The sequence below is a fragment of the Hermetia illucens genome, chromosome 4, assembly GCF_905115235.1.
Source record: "Hermetia illucens chromosome 4, iHerIll2.2.curated.20191125, whole genome shotgun sequence".
Classification (NCBI taxonomy): domain Eukaryota; kingdom Metazoa; phylum Arthropoda; class Insecta; order Diptera; family Stratiomyidae; genus Hermetia; species Hermetia illucens.
In genome coordinates, this window is record NC_051852.1 from 118,509,955 (window position 1) to 118,526,269 (window position 16,315).

Sequence of the window (16,315 nt, forward strand, 5' to 3'; positions counted from 1 at the left end):
GGCGTTGGTTCGAACGATTTTGCTGTGGTGTACTGGATGTCGAAGATACACCACGTACAGGTAGGCCAAACGTCGTGCAAACCGGTAAAATCATCGAAATCATACGAGTAGGCATGTGAGCATTTGCTCAATAAAACCGTTTGGAATCATTTGCAGAATATTAGATTCCAAAAAAAACTGGATGTTTGGGTGCCACACGATTTGACGCAAAAAATCTCTTGGACCGAATCAACACCTGCAATGCACTGATGAAACGGAACGAATTTGACCCATTTTTGAAGCGGATTGTAACTGGTGATGAAAGGTGAATCACGTACGAAAACTTCAAGCGAAAAAGATCGTGGTCGAAGCGCGGCGAGCTGGCCCAAATCATCGCCAAGCCCGGATTGACGGCCAGAAAGGTTTTTCTGAGCGTTTGGTGGGATTGTAAGGGAATCATCCACTATGAGCTGCTCAACTATGGCCACACCCTCAATTCGGTCCTCTACTGTGAGCAACTCGACCCTCTGAAACAGGCGATTGACCAGAAGGGGCCAGAATTGGTCAATAGGAATGGTGTTGTGTTCCACCAGGACAACGCTCGGCCTCACACATTTTTGATGACCCGCCAGAAGCTGCGGGAGCTCGGATCGTACCCACCTTATAGTCCGGACCTGGCACCAAGTGATTACCATCTTTTCCAGTCCATGCAAAACGCTCTTGGTGCTACTAAGTTGGTTTCAAAACAGGCTTGCGAAAACTGGCTTATTTCTTGCAAATAAGGAGGGGGGGTTTTATAAGGGGCAATTATGAAATTGCTTTCTAAATGGTAACAAGTTTGCCAACAAAATAGCACATATTTGATTTAAATCCGCTAATTCTAAGTATGTTAAATAAGGCGTCAAATTTCGATCACAAATACGAAATTTCTTTTTCTCCAACTCAATATAAATGAAAGAAAGAGTTTCCTGTTTTGGTTACCAAAATATATTCCATAAGTTAACTCTGAAGATTTCTGAAGAAAATGACAGGTTCTAACGTACAATGATTGGATGTATGGTTCTTTTACCGTCACAGCGGCAAAGCTAGTAGCTGAAATGGGTTTTAAATATGCGAAGGATATCTCGCAAATTTAGTTGTTAAGACGATTGTCACTTGGATTCTTGACAGAGTTTACATCTCTTGATCTTTTATTGCTTGCGCTGCTTAATCTAGCTGCTTTGCTTTGTTTAACGAAATAAATTCCGAAAAATGAAGTATGAAGCAAGGATTCGTATGAACGTTTATACCGGCTTAATTTAGTTTTGAACTAAAGAAATTTAAATTTAATTAAAGAAAATACACAAATTTCTAGCACTACATGCACAAAGTCAACCAGTTACAACAACTTATCATGCTTTTCTGAATGAGGGAATGCCAGTCAAAATGAAAAAGTTCGCAATCGTCGCAATCGGGGTCAACTGCTACTGAAATAACATATATTTCGCACATGGAAAATGAACTGCCTTTTTGAACGCGTATTTCAAATTGTGAAAATTTATTATCCGCAAGCACGTAGCAATGGAACTTGTGCAATCATAATTTCCAGTTGAAACAATGCCAAGCAAGACAATATAATTGAATCACTGCTTTGTTCCCAAACTAAATGCTTTGTAAAGAAAGTCATGTACAGCTGACCCCGAGAAGTCCTCTTTGTCAATGCCATGATTTAGGGACATTTCCCGAATACAAATGTTATGTGAAAGGACGTGTCCGTAATTGCAGGAGACACATTAAAGCTAATTTTCGCAAACAAAGAGAGTGGTTGCATAGGAGACGTCCCTAAACAATAGCCAAGAGTCCTTTCACTTTTTTCATTGTGACTGCTTCCAGGATGACGGCAAAAACCACACAAACTAGCTGCAACGGGCAGGACAAAGAAAGCACTAATTCACTGCACTAAGCTGTAGTAGTATTCGTAGAACTCGTACTTACAAATGCTTTTGGCATTAAATGAACTATGGATTTACCCTGCATATGTAATAGAAATGCCTTTATGTAGTTAGGATCGTTTACGGTTCTTTATTTTAGGTTATCTACTACCAAATAAGAGCAAACAACAGAAACTCCTTGATCTACTTGGCTGAGTGGTGCTCTCAAATTTTGTATGTTTTTGAAGCGACAAGGACTCTTTTGGTTTGCTGGAAGTGTTCTGTGACGTAGTTGCTTCGTTCGGTGTCGAATGGATTGCACTTACAGTTGTGGACTAGTTTTCACATCCAACAGGAATGTCCTTTAGTATTGTCGATTATGGGGTAACATGCAAATACTCTGTCCTGATTAAAAGTTGGAGGATTTCTGAAGAGAAAACTGATCCACAACCATGAAGGCCACGTAAAGACATTGCAGTAAAGGCATTCGTAAGAATGTGCGTGTGGCAAAAATTAGGAGAAGCAGATAAGGAAGGAGCAAAGTAACAGCTCAACTGTAAACTCATCTTCAAGTCTATCCCAAGGACAAACTCGCAGCATAACTAAGCCAAAAAGAGTCAAGAGAAAGTATCTAGTTTTGTAGAAAATAGTAAAGCACAACGTAAGGAAAGTTTAAATTTGTGGTACGGAACAGGATAGGCAGTCAGCTAGGTAGCAAAATTAAGCAAAATCGAGTATGTGTCGCTATTCTGTATTCTAATTCAACACAAGCACACCTCATCTTTTATCTCAACTTCATTCCACAGTACACACATCCCACATACATACAAAACAAAATACCACACCCATAACACAATGCACGTCTCAAAAAGGAAACTTCCTTGTCTGGAACAAAAAACAACTTGAAAATGCTTCAATATCAATTAATTACCTGCTGTCTTCGTCGAATTCTCTTACGTGCCGTCTGAAATATTCGCCAGTAGAGGACCAGTATAACCAGCAGTGGAACGTAGAAACTAGATGCCGTCGCAAATATCTGATATCCTATATCTTGCGATACAATACATTGGAAGTCCTTCGATACACGTTCGTCCCATTTGGAATCTTTCCATCCTAATAATGGCGCTATCGAAACGAGACAGGATAAGGCCCAGATTACAAGTATCATCACGCCGATACGGCGTGCTGTCCTCTGGTGGATATAGTCGATATTCGTTACAGCCCAATATCTATAAAGAGAATTAAGGAAATTGCTATATTTGTATAATCATCTTCGGGGTTCGTCATGCAAGATATTAGAGTGGATAATACGTCAATAACTGAGTAAATTGGCCGAAATTGAGGGAATTCAATCATGTCCCGAGCAATTATTTGGTAATTTAGTCCGGGGTAGGGTTGGGGTCTATCTATTATTTCGTCCTTGTCATTATTTCCTACATGTCATCATTGATCCATATTTCTTGACGAGAAATGTCGGTCACTGTGTGAAAAATTGAATTCCAAGCATTATCCAAGGAGGAATGCTTGCAGTCTCTAATATTGCGTGTCGGCATCCATCCAACAAACATGCCTCACATTGTTGCAAAAATCGTCGCATTCCTGTTGTACATTTGCTGCATTCAGATCGCACATATGCTGCAGTGGTGTTTCTTCGTCTGCTTGGATTTTTTGCTTCGCGAGGATTTATATCCATCAAAGAACGTACTTTATCTTTTCCCATAACTTCTAGTTCAGCTGAGTAGCGAAATAAAGTTGGAATGTGAAACATAATGTCCATGTACGAGTGACACACATAAATTTGCTTCTTATTTTTGACAAACTTCCCTAGCTCAAATGATCCTTTCTACAATAGTCAAAAAGTTTTATTATTTTTATTACTATATATTCGAAAGAATCAAAAAGCAGTCTCCGGAAAATGGAAGAATTTATTTCGTGAATTTTGAAGTATGTTGCAAACGTTCCTGAATTCAGGATTTAATAAACATTGAATTCATTTTCCCACTAATTGGTCGGTAACATTACAACCATCGTCTCAGGAAAGCAAACTTATTTGATTTTTCAATTTAGTGGGTCAAAGCTTGACTTCCTTTAGAAATATTTTCTTGCGTTTCGATGTTGCTAGGGTAAGTAAATGCCTTTACAAACAAAGAATTGGACTGTCGCAACGGTACGCCATTGGACTACCAACTAAACACTCCCCACCGTCAGAGAGCTAGCCTGGAACAGTTTGGCACCTTTCTTCGGGCTAGCCCCCGAATGCAGGCGAATTCCTTTCACCAACGAGAGAGGAGAAGAGAAATGGAACTATTTCTCCAAAAAAAACCTACACGATCGGTAAGGTCGAGCTCTAAGAACCCGAACGTAATGCGCAACACCACTCCACCTATGCTGAGGAAAAATCCCTTCAATTTAACTAAAGTGGTTAACGAACCCCATCTAACTTTACACAAGACAAAAAAGATGTGATGGGTGTCGTCCGCAACCCCAATGCAAAACACACAATCAGGAGATCATGTCCTCCTAACCTTGTGCAGTTAAGGCTGAAAATCTTCATATCCGCCTTGGAGCTGGGCAAGGGATTAGTCAGTTTCACCACGCTTCCGATTCAGTCATGTGCCTAACTTGCCAATGAGTAGCGCAGTTTGTTTGCCACTTGTCTCGTTTTACTAAGAGAGTTGAAAATCATTTAGTGTACGTTGCCGTTCTTCATGAGCAACCACCTTGCTTGTGCATGTACATGGCTTTACGCGCCTCATGAAGGGTAATGGGAATCACTCCCGCTATCACCATCGAAAGACGTCAGTCTCAAAGCTCTCCGTTCTTACGATATATATCCTTGCCAAAGGCGTCTTCCTATACCAATGCGGTCTAGAGCAGAATGGACTATAATTATCAGAGGACGTTGCCTGCTAGAAATACGGCCCGCCTGGTTTGTCATTAACCGAATGCGGAAAAGTCTCCAGCAGTACGTATCGCTTTAGCGAGTTTGCTTCTGATGAGTTTTGGAGCACTTTCGAATCGTACTTGATATATGAGGAATAGTGCCCGTACAATGCAGACCCTCCGTTCAGCCTTAAGTGAAGTGAGAGGGTTAGTTTGTAACCGAGTCTCTACGGGTCCCCATTCACCTTTTCGACCAGGTCCTACCAGTAGCGAGCTTTACTAATGCTTGTTGCGCTGCGAAGCCTCCTTTTGGTTGATCTGTGCTCTGCCATTGTGGTACATGCCCCTCCGATGTGTCAAGCGGCGGAGTTTGTGGCACTCCTTCCAGCAACCTGCAGTTTCCGCCGCGTTCACCAATACATAGAGGGCTTGATATACTTGATATCTTGATCTTGATATCCTCCTGGGCATGGAAGCTCCGCAGGCCGTCGTTATCTGGTTCATAACTGAACTTACGAGACAGTGTCAGCTGCAGAGTAACGACTTACAGGAGTGCTTTCCACCCTCTGTTGCAAGAACTTCAGCAAATCTTCTGGTGTTCAATGTCGTGACGGCAACACCAGTAATTAGGACGCGAATGTTACATCAGGATGGGGTGGATCGGGTGTTTAAAACTACGAGTCGGGGTGAGGCATGCTCTATTCAAATACCGTAACATTAAAGTCACCTTTGACCAGGATTCGCCCCTCTGTGCTAAAATAGTATTCGCCAGAGCATCAAGCGATTTGGGCAAGAGTCCTAAAGTGGGTGTCATCCCAAACTCAGATGGTTGCAGAGCCTAATATTGGGTTGGGAAAAAGAAATGTCGTATTTGTGATAAAAATATGACGCTTCATTTAACATACTTAGAATTACCCCATTTAAATCAAATATGCGCCATTTTGTTCGCAAACTAAGAAGGCAACTTCATTATCCCCCCCTTATAGAACCCTCCCTCCTTATTTGCAAAAAACCCAGACAGTCAGATTTCGCAAGCTCCTTTTGAGGCCAACTTGGTAGCACCAAGAGCGTTTTGCATGGACCGGAAGAGATGGTAATCACTTGATGCCAGGTCCTGACTATACGATGGGTGCGATCGGACATCCCATTCGAGCTCCCGTAGCCCCTGGCGGGTCATCAAAGCTGTGTGAGGCCGCGCGCTGTCCTGATGGAACACAACACCATTCCTATTGACCAATCCTGGCCGCTTCTGGTCAATCCCCTGCTTCAAACGGCCGAGATGCTCACAGTAGAGAAGCAAATGGAGGGTCTAGCTATAGTTGAGAAGCTCATAGTCGATGATTCCCTTCCAATCCCACCAAACACACAGCAAAACCTTCCTGGCCGTCAATCCGGGCTTGGCAATGGTTTGGGCCGGCTCGTCGCGCGTCGAATACGAACTTTTTCGCTTGAGGTTGTCGTACGCGATCCACTTTTCATCACCAGCCACCATCCACTTAAAAAATGGGTCGAATTTGTTCCGTTTCAGCATGCATCGCAGGCGTTCATTCAGTCCAAGAGATTTTTTTGCATCAACTCGTGGGGCACCCAAATATCCGGCTTTTTGTGGAATCCAATCTTCTGCAAATGGTTCCAAACGGTTTTATGGTCTATAGCCAGTTCCTGGCCAATCGAGCGAATGCTCACATGCCGGTCCACTTGGATGATTTCGACGATTTTATCGGTTTCTACGACGATTGGCCTACCAGTACGGGGTGTACCTTCGACATCCACTACACCAGAACCAAATCGATCGAACCAACGCTGTGCTGTACGAATCGTTACAGTATCGGGCCCATAAACTTTACAAATTTTTTCGCCCGCCTTCTTTGAATTTTTACCTCTGAGGTAGTAAAAACGTAAAATATGACGAATTTCTTGCTTAATGGACTCCATCTTTGACGCGCTATAACTTGAGACTGAAATGTACGATCACAACACTGTCAAAGAGACACTTGTAGCACATATTATCTTCTTCAAATTGCCGTATAGTATGACCCGATGCGATAAGTACAACACAAGATATGTTTAAGTGTCGTCATCTATTGACAAAATACCACATTTCTTTTTCCCCAACCGAATATATCGGGCTGCAAATCAGCTTTGTATCAGCTTTGATCTGCGCGACAAACTGCGCTTGCAACTTGCGAGTGGTTCTACCCCGTTGCATATTGATCTTTAGGATATGGATGTTAACCCCGTCTTGGCTATTTCCATTTGTGCTCTGAAGACTGGGCACCGCCCCAAGCCCGCACTATGCGAAACGCACACATTACACACATCACGGTCCGCTTTATGGTCTACCTAGCCTCATCGCATATTGCTCGACATCTTCCACCAAAGCAAGTTTTTGGCCTCGGGAGTTCGTAGATGTGATATCAATCTCGGCATTGGCTACCTCTTCTTCCTCTTCTATTTCGGTCTTTTGTGCGAGCTAGTCAAGATTTCAGATTTTTAGATAAAATGTGGGCTCTGGGCTAGAAATCAAAGGTTTACCCTCACTTCCTCTCTTTGATCGCTTCATACAACGGACCTTTATTTGTCGTCTTCGGTCTTAATTCGACCATGACTCTACATCCTTCGTTTTTCGAATAGAAGACACTTCTGCTCCACTACCTTCAGGATTGATCCAATAATGTTTTTCGTTGAGGGCTTTTGCAAAGGTCTTCCCTTCCTTCGGCTTAATAAGCAGAGCTGGTTTTGTCCTCTTTCGCCTTTCCTCTTTTTATTTTGGTGCTCTACGTTTTAAGGAGTGATAGCCTATTTTTTACGCATTTGCTGACGTTTTCCTGGAGGAACTTTGCAGACTGCATGTGCTTCACAACTGCCGCGCATTTCTTGATAAGCCTTTCTTCTTAGGTTTTCGCAATAATTATTGATTGCGCTCCAACCGAGAGCAATGCGCAGCCTAGTTTTTCTTTATTTCCACTGTTTCCTCAGTTAAAGCTTTTACCAGTTGGTATTTTGAGAAATAGAATAACGTATGGAACATAGAGGATCCGTCGCTACCAGGAGTACGTCCAAGAACAATGCAGCCTTGAATCCGCTCGAGAGTGTACCCCTAAAAGTTAGGCCTCTCTCTCCCGACACGTTTAATCGGAAGCTATAGCTGTTGCAATCAGAGTATTACCAACACCTACATCTTTCTCTACACAAAAAAGGAGCCTCCATAAAATGGTGCATCGTAACACACAAATTTCAGACAAAGTAGCCTTGGGTACGCTGACCGTTTTTCGGCAAGCTGTTTCCAACGAAACCACCTCTATACATTACGGACAAATCGCATCCACTGGATTTTGTCAAAACTGAATTCTCCACAATATGTACAGTCGAGGGCAAATGGAAGTGGCCTTCTAATTATGCCAATCTGTCAATCCCACTAGCAAACAAAGAAGACTAGACCGATAACAGGCAAGGCTTGATTTGTAGCCAGGTCTATTAAAGTCGAAAGATGGATTTAGTATAACCATAGCCATGAGGGTATGACAGGCAGTGGAGCTGACAATTCCAGAGAAAACCACAATTAGTGGCGAGAACCACATACCTTCAAGTCGATAGGTCCAGACTATAAAATGCTGGTAGCATTAATTAGACATTAGAAATTAAACCAGACAATACTGCTTTTGTTAATGATTTTTGAGAGGCTGCGCAACTAACACTGAGCTTATTTAAAGAGTGATTTCCTTACTTCCAGATAAGATGCCGCCTGGCGCTAAAATTCTGAACAACTTAGAATAGATCAGCCTCAACCAATCTAAGTTTAATTTTGCAGTGTTTCTAGTGATTAAATTATTAGAAATAATTAAGACATTCCGTTTCTACTTCCTAGTAATATTTATTAAGCTTGCAAATTCTGATATTTCGGGAGCCAGTAAGCCAAGACTTATTAGCACTGATGAAGGTAATAAGTGGTTCCCGAAGTATCGGTATTTGCAAGCTTAATAAATATTACAGTACTAGCAAATCAATATTTATGGTAGTGACCTAGGATATGAGAAATGCATTCAATTCGGCCAATTGGAACCTAATACGAGAATCTCTGACGAAGATTGGTATTCCCGGTTATCTTGGAGCTATTGTCAACAGCTATTTACAAAAACGGAGGCTTTGGTATGACACTGATGATGTAGTCCAGGAGTACGTTATCTTTGCGGGTGTCTCCCAGGGCTCTGTACTAAGCCCACTGCTGTGGAACATAATGTACAACGATGTACTTAATGTTCCTTTCCGGAGGAAGCTACAGTGGTACGACGCCGACGATATAGCGCTGGTTGTGGACGCAAAGCATCTCGAAGATGCTGAGTTATACTCATGCGAAGCGATCAGTGCTATTAAGGGTTGACTAGAAAGCTCTGGTCTGACACTTGCGGAGGAAAAAACGGAAGCGGTCCTCATCACCAATCATATCATAACTTCTAAGCCTGACAAAGCATCCACTGCAAGTGTGGTCCAGACGACGATGATGTCGAACGTGGGAGGGCCACGGAATGCTTCCAGGTTGCCTATAGCCAGGGTAGTGAGTTCGATCCTGCTCTATGCAGCTCCAGTTTGGGGAAGGGCATTGCAGGTTATATTCAACGCTAACAAACTGAGTTCAGTCTACAGAAGAACAGCCCTAAGGGTGTGCTCCGCATTCAGAACTGTCTCAGAGGATACAGCATTCGTCATCTCTGAAATGATGCCCGTTGACATTTTGACAGATGAGATGAAGGATATATATAATGCGAAGTCTATCTCTCCTTTATCGCAGACGAAAAACACCGAAAGGGAGAGATATCTCAATAGATGGCAAGAGTGGGGAATGGGTCGGTGGACAGCCTGTGTGTCCACATCCCTGCCATCAAGGAGTGGTTGGGTGGTGGTGGGATTAAATATAATATTACTCAGTTTCTCACGGGGTATGGAGGATATCGCCAGTACCTGTTCAGGTTTAAACAAGATACCTCACCCGATTATTCAAATTGCGATTTGTTTTGCAAACAAAACCTTAAAAAATCCGAAAATTTTTTCTTTCTATGGGGTGCTAACGAAAAATTCATAATTTGCGATTGCCATCTGGAGGAGACTTTTTGACATTACAGCTTTTCCATTAAAATCCAGCAAGTGGGGTGTGAAAACTTAATTCAAAATGCAGAGATTATTCAGGATGATCGACCAATTTTCGTTCATGGCTTGCTGAAACTTTGTTGGTGTCTCATTAGAAATGAATGGTTCCCCAATCTTTCGTCCTGAATTTCTGTGCCACTTGTTCTTCTAACGAGATTTATATCTAAAGTGGTATTGCATTTATAAACAGAGAAGTTGTTGCTAAGTTAAATGGTGTTTGATTTAGTATTATTCCTATTTCTGGGAATTCCTAGCATTACTTTGTATAGGGCCAATTCCTAGTGTGCTATGGAGAATTGTATCTCCAACTACCCGATTTGATGAATCACATGTCTTAACTATATACATGAAGTCTGCCCTTGTGGAGATTTTAGCAAATTTGTGCAGTTTCTTGTTGCAAGAATTTTCGAAATATAATAGGAAGCAAATAACAGATAAGGGAAAGGGGGTGTTTGCCCCCACAAATGGGGAATAATTTCCATTCAGCATTATGTGGCCGCTCGTGCATATTTTATTTCGTTACTTACCTATCTAATGCTATTGCAACTAAATGTAAAATGGATGCGGTACAACATAACACATCGCATGATGTCCACATGTCACACAGCTCTGGTCCCAATTTCCACTCTTTTGAAACCTCATACACCGCACTTAGCGGCATCACCAAACATGCAACTAATAAATCCGCTACAGCTAACGATAATATTAAGTAGTTGGCAACACTTTGTAGATTGCGCTCAAGGAGTATGGCTGCTATCACAAAAACGTTTCCTGAAAATAAAGGAAAGAAAAGAAAATAAGTATACTATATACGCTGATAAAATTATGGAAGAATGTTCGCAAATGGGACTAAGTCTAAATAGAACCCTTTCAGAAACCACACTACAACGCACGTTTTAGGAGTAATAAGTTGACTTGGAGGCTTACGTAGGAAATTTCATGAAGAAACGATTCTACATACATAGCTCCAAGGAATCATCGTTTACCGTTCTTATAGTTTTTTGTATGCTTCCTGGAAATCAGGTGCAGCATTTGAGTGCGACACCTATTGACTGACTTTGCTAATGAAGTAACTGATTGTTATTCAAGATAGAATCAGCCAGTTTGGCCTTTCTTATGAAGGACCTCCGCTGTATCAATAAGTCCAGAGAATATGCAAAAACCATAGAAGTATGATTTACCTTGATGATTATGAATAAACAATTTTTCGCATGCACATTTACTGGCATCTTCCCCCAGAATTCCTTCCGTGGAAAAAACTAAGGTGCAACAACCGGCATCCGGTCTAGGGCTAAAAGACTCCAGACATCCCGGTTTTGCGCCGAGGTCCACCAATTCGATATCCCTAAACGCTGTCTGGCGTCCTGACCTACGCCATAGGTCCATCTCAGGCAGGGTCTGCCTCGTCTTCTTTTTCTACCATAGATATTGCCCTTATAGACTTCCCGGGCTAGATCATCCTTGTCCATACGGAGTAAGTGACCAACCCACCGTAACCTATTGCGCCGGATTTAATCCACAACCAGACGGTCATGGTATCGCTCATAGATTTCGTCGTTATATAGGAAGGGCGATTACGGGACTCAATTTGAGGCGCATCACCCGGATGATTACAAATAGCATGAGAGACAGTTTGGAAGAAAACTGTTCATTCAAGACGCCAAAGAAGGGTAAAATACCGTAGTGGAACTCGGATATGGCAAAACAAATAGGAACGACAAAGGTGTCTGGAATCGGTATAAAGAAGCACATAAAGCCCTAAAGAGAAGCATAAGATCGACTAAGCGTTCATCATGGAGACAGTTTTACGAAGAGGCTAACTCTCTTATGGCAACCTCAAAGCTGAAACTGGATATTTACGTTTATAGAGCGGGAGGTCTACAGAAAGCGATGAACAAATGGCAAACCGTTTACTTGGAGTGCATTTCCTAGGCAGCATCCCAAATTTCATCTCAGGGAAATGAAGGAGTAGATGCCCTGAGTATACATATTCGGAATATATACCGTGCATACCTAGCACCTTTGAAGAATGTTCTCAGATTCTCTAAAGCGTCGAACACCGTAGACGGGAAGCCGTTGCATAGGCGATTTATAGGGATAGAACAATTGACCTAACAAAGGCTAATAAAGGTTTCCTGAAATGCATGTGTGCGCCTAAAGCAACTTAAAATAAACTTGTCATTAAAAAGCGCTAATGATTATTATAGAATATCAAATCCATTGCCGCTTCTATATTTTAATCCTCTAATATTAACATTATTCCATCGTCCTACCGAGTTATAGCACAAGCGGGAGAGGCTGGAATTATTTCACTACTAATTTCTTGGCTGCGGTAGAGACCGTAGACTGTAGAGATCCATCGCGAATAGTTGATAATAGCAGCCCTCCGAAGCAAAGATTACCCTGAAGACGCTGAACCGTTTCCTCTGAAACGTCCCAACTATGTCTACCAAAGCATCCCCGCTACCGGGACGCTTTGGCAACAGCACGCTACTGAAAGGTGCTCTATTCTCCAATCAAGCCTTCATATCCAGGATAGCTTTTTTGCGTCCCCCGACGAGAATCCAGAACAAAACCAGCTTATCTGCAATGTTTCTCTAGTGTGTAAAGCTGTGGAAGAGACTTATCCGAGTAAATCGCTTCATTCGAGGTAAAGTATCCCCACAATCTCGATGCTACCGCCCACCTTTTCTTCTGCCCGTAGGGGTAGACGACCGACACTTTACAGGTGGTGGCAGGTGCTCGGCATATAGGGGGAAGTGAAGCGTAAAGCTAAATTCGGTTGATACAAATCAACCTAAATCATTTTGAGGCAGCTCAAGACTTGCTCTCGCAAACCATTCGAGAGTCGAATGTGGACGTGACGGTAATATGTAAACCGTACTGAAATAACGTTAGTGCTACGTGGGGGAAAGATTCATTGGGAAACGCAGCGACGTGGGCATGCGAACGGTAAGCCATTCAAGAAACACTGGCATTTCCGGTAGTCGTGGGGTTTAGACTGGGGGAGTCGAGTGACGAATACCAGGGGCGGAGATGGACATCGTACTAGCCAACGCTGGGTGCGTGCCCACCTTCCGACGCGGACGACTAGGTTCAATCTTCGATATGACTTACCTCAGTACCTCGTTGTTGAGAGGGAGCGGAGGGGTCTGGCGGGTGAGTCAACACTACACCCACAGTGACCATCAGGACACCTTTCTTGACATCAGGAACGGGGGAAACGATAGCCGAGTGGGCATCAAAAACAGAATAACCGGCTTTAGAAGGAGATTACGACCTGAAGGGAATGGCGCTGGAAAAAGTGAGCCAGTTATGTCAACGGATTACTGAGACCGGCGACTCAACAATTCCACGATGCAAGTTGCATCACAGTAGGAAACCAAACTACTGGTGGAACAAAGAAATCGTGCTGTTGAGAGCATCGTGTCTGCGAGCAAGGAAGCTTTGCCAAAGGAATAAAGGGAAGCGACAGCATTGGCAGTCGGAGAAGGAATACCGCGATTTTCGTAGTAGCCTTAAGAAGACTACACGGGAAAGTAAGCGGAATGGATACAAGCAGCTGTGCCTTGAGGCAAGTACGAATCTATGGGGCGATGCTTACAAGATTCGTGGACAAAAATCACCCCAAGTGACGTGTCCGCCACTCTTGTTCAAAATAATCGCAATCCTTTTCCCAAAACAAGAAAATGGAGCTGATCTAATGGTTTAACAGAACATCTTCTCAATTCCCGGGGTGGCCGGAGAGGAAGTACGAGAGATATGTGGACAATAAAGCTCTGGAATTGGACGGGGTTCAGAACAAAGCTCTGAAGTTGGCTGCTAAAATCAGAGCCACATGGTTCATGCGTACATTTGAATCACGCATGTTGAAGGAGTGTTTCCCGCTCTGTAGAAGAGGCAGAGATTGGTTCTGCTACCAAAGCCCCAAAAACCACCTGGCGCAACTTTATCATACCGATCTTTTAGACACTATGGGGAAGATGTTGGAGAGAGTGATATTCAACAGGCTGCTTCCGTTCGTCGAGCTAGCGGCTGGTCTATTGGAGTGGCAGTATGGGTTTCGTAGAGCACGGTCCACGGTTGACGCAATTGCGCGGTGGTAACGCTAGATGTCTGGAATGCTTTTAACTCAGCCAACTAGGGTTGGATTAAGAGCATCTAGGCTCAACTGGGTGTCGCTGGTTACTTAGCTCGGATAATCGAGCGTTACCTCCCAGAGAGGCTTCTTTAGTACGAAACGGACGGCGGGCCGAAAGAATATGTTGTGACAGCAGATGTTCCCCAAGGCTTCTTGCTTCTTTTCTTTTTTTGGGAGTAGATTCCAACTGCCAGCGCTCTTCAGCATCTCTCTGACAATGTTGGAGAGAGCTCCCCTGTGTCTGCATAAAGCTACTAACGAAAGTCGTCCCACCTCTCGCAAGAGAAAAAAGTGTGTTCAGCGTCGACCGCCACTCCATTGCAGAACACACAATCAAAAGATCGCGCCTTCCCGATCTTGTGCAAGTAAGACTGAAAACCTCCATGCCCACTTAGAAGTTGGGTAAGGAAGTAATCAATTTCACCGTGCGTTCTGTTCAATCACGGGTCTAATTTGTCGATGAGCGGCGCAGTCCATCTGCCCCTTGGCTCATTTTGCCAAGAAAGTTGCCACGCAGTAAGGGTGCGTTGGCGTTCTTCACGGGCAACCACCTCTCTTACCAGTCGCATCAATATGCCAAGTCTGCTTTGCGCCTGATCTACAGTGCGTTCGGCAACAAGTGCCGCAACGTCGTCTGCATAACTGACGAGGCGCGTCTCTTCGGGCATATAGAGTCTAAGCAGACTATCGTAGGAAGCATTCCAGAGGTCCGGCCCTAGGATGGATCCCTGTGCTTCGTACTGGAGCCACTGCTATTTTTTTTTTTTTTTTTTTTTTTTTTTTTATGGATGGAGGTGGAAATCTTAGAAAGACGCTGCTGCGCCAGGTTGCAGCAGTGTGTGGGATTCACACCCACTAAAACCACCCCCACTCTTCCGCCCCTCCCCGCGGGACCACCGTGAAGTATTACTTCGCGGGGGAGGCTCTGGTTCGCTATACCAGCTCGTCCATGTCACGTCTCCGTCGCGCCGCCTTCCGAGCTCGATCCAACTCCAGGAGTTTTGCCTGCACCACGGCTACTGCCTCATTTACCGCCATCCAGTTTTCCTCCGACTTCAACATCTCTTCCACCAGGTTGGAGGGCTCGATGTCCGCCCCTAAGATGCTGTTCAACCTCCTTTTCTGCTGTAGAAATCTGGGACAATAGAACATAACGTGCTCCGGGTCCTCGAGTGTAGTACCGCATTCAGGACAGTTGGGAGACTCGTCCAACTCGAAGCGATGCAAGTACTTCCTATAGCCACCGTGTCCCGTAAGGAACTGTGTCAGGTGGTAATTCAATTCTCCGTGCTTTCGGTTGACCCATTTCTCGATGCACGGGATCAATGTATGGGTCCACCTGCCCTTGTCGGAGTTATCCCATCGTTGTTGCCACTTGCCACACAACTCTCTCCTGATGGCTTTTCGGAAATCCGCATTCACCTCGGCTGGATTTGCCTTCCGTTTTTCGTAGAGCCAGTGTGCCTCGCTCGCTAGAAGATCTATAGGGATCATTCCTGCGATAACACACACTGCCTCCGTCGACGCCGTCCTAAATGCGCTGCACACCCTTAGCGCAATTGGCCGGTATGCCGAACATATCTTCCTCCGGTTGACCGCGTGGTTCAACGCTCCCGCCCAGACAGGGGCCGCGTATAGCAGGATCGACCTCACCACTCCCGCGATGAGTAGCCTGCGACTATACTTCGGCCCTCCCACGTTAGGCATCATCCTTGCAAGGGATGAGCTGGCATTTGCTGCCTTTTCTCGCGCATAATCCAAGTGTGCCTTGAAACTCAGCTTGGCATCGATCATCACCCCCAGGTATTTGACAACCGATTTTGAGACGACCTCACGATTACCAACCTGGATGGTAACCGTGTTGTTCTTCCTACGGTTGGTAATGAGGACCGCCTCCGTCTTTTCGTCCGCCAGGTCCAGCTTGGCCATTCGTAACCATGACTTGATGGTATGAATGGCTTCATTTGCATAAAGCTCCACGTCCTCGGGATGCTTTGCAATTGCAATTACCGCCAAGTCGTCCGCAAAACCAATCAGCGTTGTCTCCTCCGGCACGCGAAGGCCAAGCACTCCGTCGTACATTATGTTCCACAGCAGCGGTCCCAATACAGAACCTTGAGGCACACCTGCTGTCACAATGTACTCCTTCGGCCCGTCGTCCGTCTCGTACCAGAGAAGTCTATCCGAAAAGTAACTCTCGATGAGCCGAGCCAAGTAGCTAGGAACACCCAGTTTGGCCAAAACGCCCTTAATCAAG

The 16,315-nt window shown here is 44.2% G+C and overlaps 1 protein-coding gene across 3 annotated transcripts in view; it reads right to left on the minus strand.

Moving 5' to 3' along the window:
- Nucleotides 1-16,315, minus strand: part of LOC119655871 (5-hydroxytryptamine receptor-like) — a 225,883-nt gene that overhangs the window by 21,749 nt on the left and 187,819 nt on the right. For 2 of the 3 annotated variants that reach the window (XM_038061999.1, XM_038061998.1), the window contains exons 4-6: nt 10,445-10,688; nt 2,821-3,118; nt 1,954-1,989 (exon numbers count right to left, since the gene is read on the minus strand). In XM_038061999.1, the coding sequence (XP_037917927.1) occupies nt 1,954-1,989; nt 2,821-3,118; nt 10,445-10,688 (578 nt within the window). The remainder of the gene's footprint in view (nt 1-1,953; nt 1,990-2,820; nt 3,119-10,444; nt 10,689-16,315) is intronic. The other variant, XM_038062000.1, reaches the window with a different exon arrangement.